The 6,847-nt window shown below is 42.9% G+C and overlaps 1 protein-coding gene across 1 annotated transcript in view; it reads left to right on the top strand.

The window, feature by feature from the left end:
• Positions 1-844: 844 nt before the first annotated feature.
• smg1 (SMG1 nonsense mediated mRNA decay associated PI3K related kinase) overlaps positions 845-6,847 on the top strand; it is a 61,005-nt gene continuing 55,002 nt past the window's right edge. Inside the window, 4 exon segments of the mRNA XM_078269826.1 lie at positions 845-1,054; positions 3,328-3,476; positions 4,877-5,029; positions 6,019-6,155. Of these exon segments, the coding sequence (XP_078125952.1) occupies positions 978-1,054; positions 3,328-3,476; positions 4,877-5,029; positions 6,019-6,155 (516 nt within the window). The 5' untranslated portion in view covers positions 845-977.

The raw sequence follows: 6,847 nt of genomic DNA, 5'->3' as shown, positions 1-6,847 counted from the left end.
ATTCTGATCAAATCCACTGCGCCCCCTGACTGACTAGAGAGAAAGGGCATGGATGGAAGAAAGAAAAACATTAGGGTGAATAGGTTCAGGATTAGAAGGCATAGGCCTATAGGTGTATGGTGAAAGTGAACAAGGCAGAAGAGTTTGGTTTGCTTCCCAAGGAGACTGAGTGGTAAAAAGAGGACAAACCAGACATTGTAGGAGTTAACTAACTCCAGAAGATGGCAGTAATGCAATGGCAAGGATGCCAACTGCTGTTAAACCTCAAAGAACAAGAAACACTGCCATCAAGGGAAGAGGGTTAGGGAACGAGTAGTGTCGCTTTGCCAGACCGTCCTCCAAAGCGCGCTGAAGGGGAATGAGAACGTTATCTCAATGGCTTCCCCCGCTTCGTCCGATGACTGAGCAGTTGAACTGGAAAGCCAAAGGCAAAAGAGAGACATACAGGGTTAAATCACACACTCACAAATAGAGAGGCACCCTACTGGACTAGGCTAGTCCAGTAGGGTGCCTTTCCGGTGGCAGTTTCCGGTTTATTACAGACACACTGTAATAAACCGGAAACTGTCAAACAGATTGCAACATGTGTGATGAAGAAAGAAGGAAATTAATATCACATATTGATGAAAAACCCAATATTACATTAGGGAATCTGCTACGAAAGACATAATGGAAAGTACGCAATTGTCTAATAAACTACGCTACTTAGTTGTTGTTTTTTCCCGCTCCCAATTTACTGCTCCACACTCCAGTCCAGTAGGTGGCGGTACTGCACCCACAAACTGGTTTTCCAACCGCCATTAAAACACAAAGAAGAAGAAGAAACCCTACCCCCCCCCCCCCCACCCAAGCTAGCCTTAACGACGAGTTGCTAACAGATTTTTTTTGAGACCTGACAAAAACATAATAGTGAAAAGTAACCCTGAGGAACGACACGGTTACCGCTGCCAGCGGGTCATGCAGCTTTCTAAAAGGTAATGAGCCGTAAAGCCTCGGGGTCTCGGCTCAGCGGCGCCCACAAACTGCAGCCACACTGGAATGACTGGCAGCCCAGGTGGGTGTTCTGCTCCGAAGGAAGCTGGTTAAAATAAACCGGGGTCTCTTTGAAGGCCTGTGCGGTGTTGCTGTATTAAGTTGTGGCCACATATAATGGATATACTTAACGTCTCTTGACTATAACATTACATGGTTGTCTAAATGTCTTCCAAACCGTAAGTCGATCTTGCCATTGCTTGTCATGCATATGCACTAACGTTAAGCGAAACCGCTGTTGACTGTTGAACCCGGAGCTAACGTTAGCTCATTTTGTTTAGATAGCATTGATTAGCTAGCTAAATGTTGCCCGCTGCTAACTAAATTAACGCTAATGGCTAATTGACACCTAGCGATACTATCCACATTAACGAAAATGAGAGTGACGTCCCGTGAGTCGTAATGATAGTACGAGTGAGTGATTAAGAATTAACCACAAGGCAATACCAATTCAAGTTTAGCTAGTTAGCTAGCATCGCCACGATACTGTTCGCGCTGGCTAACGATAGCAAGTTAGCCGGGGGAAGACGCCACCATACGTTATAAAAACTTCCGGATATATGTAGCTATAAAACTTTTACATACAGTGTGACAGTGTTTGTCTTCTAACTTTTTGAGCTCGTCGACTCAGCAATTATCGAACCATTAGACTCCTGAGTTGACATCACGTGTTAACGTAGCTAACATTACATTTGTAACATCAGGTGTTACAGTTGAATCATTCCTTTTTTAGTGGGGTAACGTTAACCAAGGCCCCAGTTTTTAAGCAGCCCTAAAGGCCACAGGTTCAATTTGTGACAATGTTGTTGGTCAAAATAAAATGAACTGCAAATTGCTTTGGTAACATGCACCACTAATTCACACATTGTTCATGAGTCTTGTGTTCCTGCATCTTAACCAAATCTAGGGCTTGATATTATGTTTACAGCGGCATTTTCTTAAGCAAATGTTGTGTAGCCAAACAAAAGTTAGGGCACGTTGCTATTTTTTTGCCCGAACCCTAGTGGATTCATACCGTCCTAGGTATCAGATGGGTACCATTTGTAAATCATTTTAAACAAGGCCCTGAACATTACAGGGTCATAGTTTAACACATAACCGAGCCAGCAGTTAGATACACAAATATTAACAAATGGAAAATGTTGGGAACTTGTGATCTGTCGTGGCTCTCCCCCTGTCTACAAACCAAAAAACACTTGGTGACCTCTTTAGTAAGCAGCAATAACCTTTCCATCAGTTAGGCTGTTCACAAAAGATCATATTAGTAGTAGTGGCATCAGTCCCATGATCCTACATGAAAACCATTTGAGTTGACTTCTGCTGTCTGTCAGTCAGTCAGTCAGCCTGATGCTGCATTCACATAGCCTGCGCGGCCGTCAGACGGTACTGCGAAAACACGGGTCTTTCCATTCGTTTTGAACTGGGGTATTGCGTTCAGGCTGTGTCGGGGGCCGTCTGCCTGGGGGGGGGTGTGTGTGTGTGTGGACTGTTTAAAGGCGGCAAAAAGTACAGAGTCAACTTGGAGAAACGCAACCAGACGTCACGCTGCGGTGGCCAGGCATGTAACTGGCAATCAGACTTGTGTGGTCGGAAACATCGAGCTCTATAAACGATTTGACAGAAAACAGTAATTGTGAAATATATTAAGTCCACTTGTGCTACATTGGGGGGGGGGGGTTAAAGAACACATCAGGACGTCACACCCAAATGGGCCGTTTCAGTGACCCCGCACCGCTGCACCACCCTGGGGAAAAATCCCTGTTGGTGATGTGAACGCAGCCTGACAGGCAGGTTAGCCAGCCGCAGTGCACTCTGCTGCTGGTGACAGGCGGCAGAGACATTCACAGAAAACAGTCAGTATGGATTGGACACAATTAAAATGTAATTTAAATGGCAATCATACTTTATCAAGCCTAAGATGTTTAGATTAAAGTAAGGTTAGGACATACTTTACTGATCCCGCAAAGGGGAAATTACATTTTACTTACAGCTTTCAGGGGATTTGCCAAACTCGTTGTAGATATGTGATATGCCGGTTTCCTTGGCGATGTACTGAACTGTTGAATGATTGGTTTTAAATCGACAATTGATTCGAAATTAAATCATGAAGGATCAAAAATGAACATTGAATCGTGAGATTCTGGAATATTTTCACCCCTTTCCGTTGTGGTGTAAAACCCTATTCTAATCGATAAGATGATGACCTAAGGCCAAATCCAACGTGAAACCATGCAGTTACTTCAGGTGTAGGATTTGTCTTTTTTATTTTCACGCGTGTCTGTCCAATGTGTTCAGAGTTGACAGTGTGTCACCCAGCCAGGACGGAGTGAAGTCCACAGAGCTCGGTTCAGCAGCGTTGTACGACGTGTTGCCCTCCAGCTGCCCTGACCAGCCAGCGGCGCCCAGCGATGCCTACGCTGCTGCAGATGCACACCAGGAAGAAGGTGAGGACCCCCCCCCCCCCCCCAAAAGCTGAATTCTTACTGAACACTTTTGAGTTTTGTCATTATTAGTACAATGTATCTGCAGGTTTTGAAAAGTCATAAAAGGGAACTACGCACAAATTAGTTTGTTTGCACTGTAGACATAACAGATTCTAGTTGGTAAATGTTTATAAAGGGTGATTTCTTTTCCCCCGACGAAACATCAGCTTTTTCTGCCCAAAATAAACTTGGATCCGTCTGCTTGGATTTATTTGAAAGTGTGGCTCAGCAGAATTCTCTGGCCCCTCCCTAACCAGGACAAAACGGCCAATACTCCGAGCTCATGGTATAGGTCCACCCAAAAATGTTCTCTGGGATTTTTGCGCGGCAATCACACATTTCCTGTTTTTAAATGATTGTAAACCAGAAAAAAAAGGTGCAGATAAATGTTTTTTTCTTTATTTAAATCACAGCACAAACAGTTTAGTAAGACGGCTCTTCTTTGGCTATATCAAAAGCAGTGTTACATTGTTAATTTTTACTGCTTCGGTCTGGCACTGAAAAGCTGCAGGGAGGGGGCTGCTCTGCCAGTCCCGCGTATGGAGACATTGTGCTTTTTTTTTTTTTTAAAGGCATACTATGTAACTTTTCCCGCTTCGGCCCCCCTACAGGTCGTCTCATTGGAACTACAGCTCGTGTGGCTGTAGTTCCAATGAGACGACCTGTAGGGGGACCGAAGCGGGAAAAGTTACATAGCGTGCCTTTTAACGTTTCAATTCGGAGCGTCGATGCTTCTACAGACAGTGATGTGAAGACCGGTTGTTTTAAGTAACCCGGTTTGTGTCGACCCGCCACTCGGGAACCGACTCATGAACGACTTTTGGTTGACCTACACCAGGTAAATGGCACCGCGGCATTTTTGTTGACGAAACAATCGATAGTTCTCTTGTGTGAAGGTTGTGATGCCGCTTGAGGAGGAGTACCGGGCACGCTTTCACACAGACATGCCTTATTTAAAATGAAAAATAAAAAAACACTACACGCATACACACAGAGACACACCTGCTAGATGTCAGGCACACTGGTTCAATTCCGTTTATTTAAGATGGGACCGTGCAAATTAGCCAAAAGGCTAATTCTTTTTGATCTGTAGTCCCCTTGCCGCGATGTTACAAAAGGCTTTTAAAATACAAAGAAACAAAAGAGAGCGACAACACAAGCACAAGCAGAACTTGGCACGAAACGAGACACCACAGAAGCAAAAAGATTAGCAACAAAACAAAGCAGAATGGGTTGCAAGATGAAACAACAGAGTACACAAATTAGACAGGACGCAATAACTGCGAACAATGACATTTTTTTTTTTATATGCGAGTAATGTAAGAAATTGGGTTTAATTCGACATGGTTTGTGTCCCTTAGATGGATATGAAGCTGCTCACGGTGTCTGTGATACTACATTTGGTTGGAAGTCGGTGGGGCAAGAGTTGAGGCCCAATGACGTGACAACGGATTTGACTCCTTTTCAGCATGGAAACCGTGCTTTAGCTTCAAAGGACATGAGGAAATCGCAGGGTGAGTTCTTTGTATTCCAATATATGATTTAGTGACGACAGCAATTGCGGCAGATGGCATAACATATGTTCGTAGGATTTAGTTGGAAAAGATGAATCTACTGTGACGTATCCAGGCTGTTCTAACTGAAAGACTGCAGTAATTTGTGGCCATTTTAACCATTTTGGGCTGCAGCTCTCTATCAAGGTCGCAAGCAAGTGTGACAGTCTGACATAATGGACTGTAAGCGCAAGCTGACCCCTGGGGATGACATTGCAAGCGCAAGAAGTCCACGTCATGAAGGGAGAAGTTTTTTTTGTTTTTTATTTTGTTTTATTTAAATGCTGGGATATCTCCCGGGCAACAAACACGCCGTTGTTGACAGTTGAAGATAGCAAAAATCCAATCTGTCATTCATAGTCAAACTAGTATCTACGCATGAGAAATGAGCAACCTCAACTGTAGTTCATTTGTGGTTGATTTTTAGTTCATAGCTAAACATATTTCCTGATGTCAAGGTATACTGTATATGATGATGAACGTTTTGAACCTGCACGTGGCACCATGTGATGGTTAGGGCTGGGCGATATGGAGAAAATCAAATATCAAGATATTGTTGACCAAATACCTCGATATCGATACAGCAACTGTATTGTAGTGTTGACTATTGGTGCTTTCACGAAATATTTACACAATGAGATTTTTGATAAATAATCATCAGTAATGTAGATATAATGACTAAGTGGGTAAAGGCAAGTAATAGAACAGTTACAACAGTCTGGTAAGTTCAGAAAACGACTTTACTGTAATGCAGCCCTTAAAACCAGGAAAAGACAACACTTATGTCATATTACGATATCCAAAATCTAAAACGATATCTAGTCTCATATCACGATATCGATATATCGATATAATATCGTTATATTGCCCAGCTCTAGTGACGGTGTAGAGAATTCGTGGAGTGAGAGTGTCGGTGTGTTGTTGGCTGACATGCGTTGTTGTTGTTACAGACAGAGGGATGGCTCACTCGGAGGAGTCTCGGCTGGCCAACCTCCTGCGCCGAGTCTCCCGAGAGGACGACCGCGACCGCAGGCTGGCCACCCTCAAACAGCTGAAGGAATTCATCAGCCACGGCGAGAGCAAAGTGGTCAGTCGAGATTGTGTAGAGATTATCTTCCTGTTTTACTTCAAAACCCACTTCGTTATAGAAATAAGACCTAGTGAATACTTCTAATATTGCTATCCTCTCTTCTCATCAGGTATTTTAAATTGTTCAGGGGTGTCGGTCAACAGTGACTGACCGGCTGTCTCTGACTCTATTAAACTAGCTTGTCGGGGAAAAAACCCCCACCAGCCATTGGTTATACATTTCCCCCAAGCCACTCTGATCTAACATACAATAATGGCTAAGAGGAAAAGCCGAAGTGTTGCCTCAGATGTAGATTAGGGGTGAAACCATAATCGATCATCTGGATCTAATATATCAACTCAATCCTCAACAATCCAATATTATTGATACAAAGTTAAAAAATATGGATACATATTGTCATCTCTAACATGTGCCTTTTTATTTGGAAATTCCCACTTTATATTTATTCCTTTTTTATTAAAAAGAGCTTAGTCTGGAAGAGCTTAGTAATGAAATTGTCAAATCATATTTCAGTTGCTTTTTGTAAATGTATATCTGTAGAGAAACTAATTGTGTTAAATAGGCTTATGGATCAAATCGCATGGAACTCGTGTCATGGCAGACTTTGTGATATCAGTAAATATTGTATCGTTGTCCTAAGAACCGATATATTTTGTGATATAACGTGTGATTTACACCCCTAATGTAGA

Source organism: Sander vitreus, chromosome 15 (assembly GCF_031162955.1).
Source record: "Sander vitreus isolate 19-12246 chromosome 15, sanVit1, whole genome shotgun sequence".
NCBI classification, from domain to species: domain Eukaryota; kingdom Metazoa; phylum Chordata; class Actinopteri; order Perciformes; family Percidae; genus Sander; species Sander vitreus.
The sequence above is the reverse complement of the archived record's forward strand: the minus strand, read 5'-3'. Positions and strand labels throughout refer to the sequence as shown.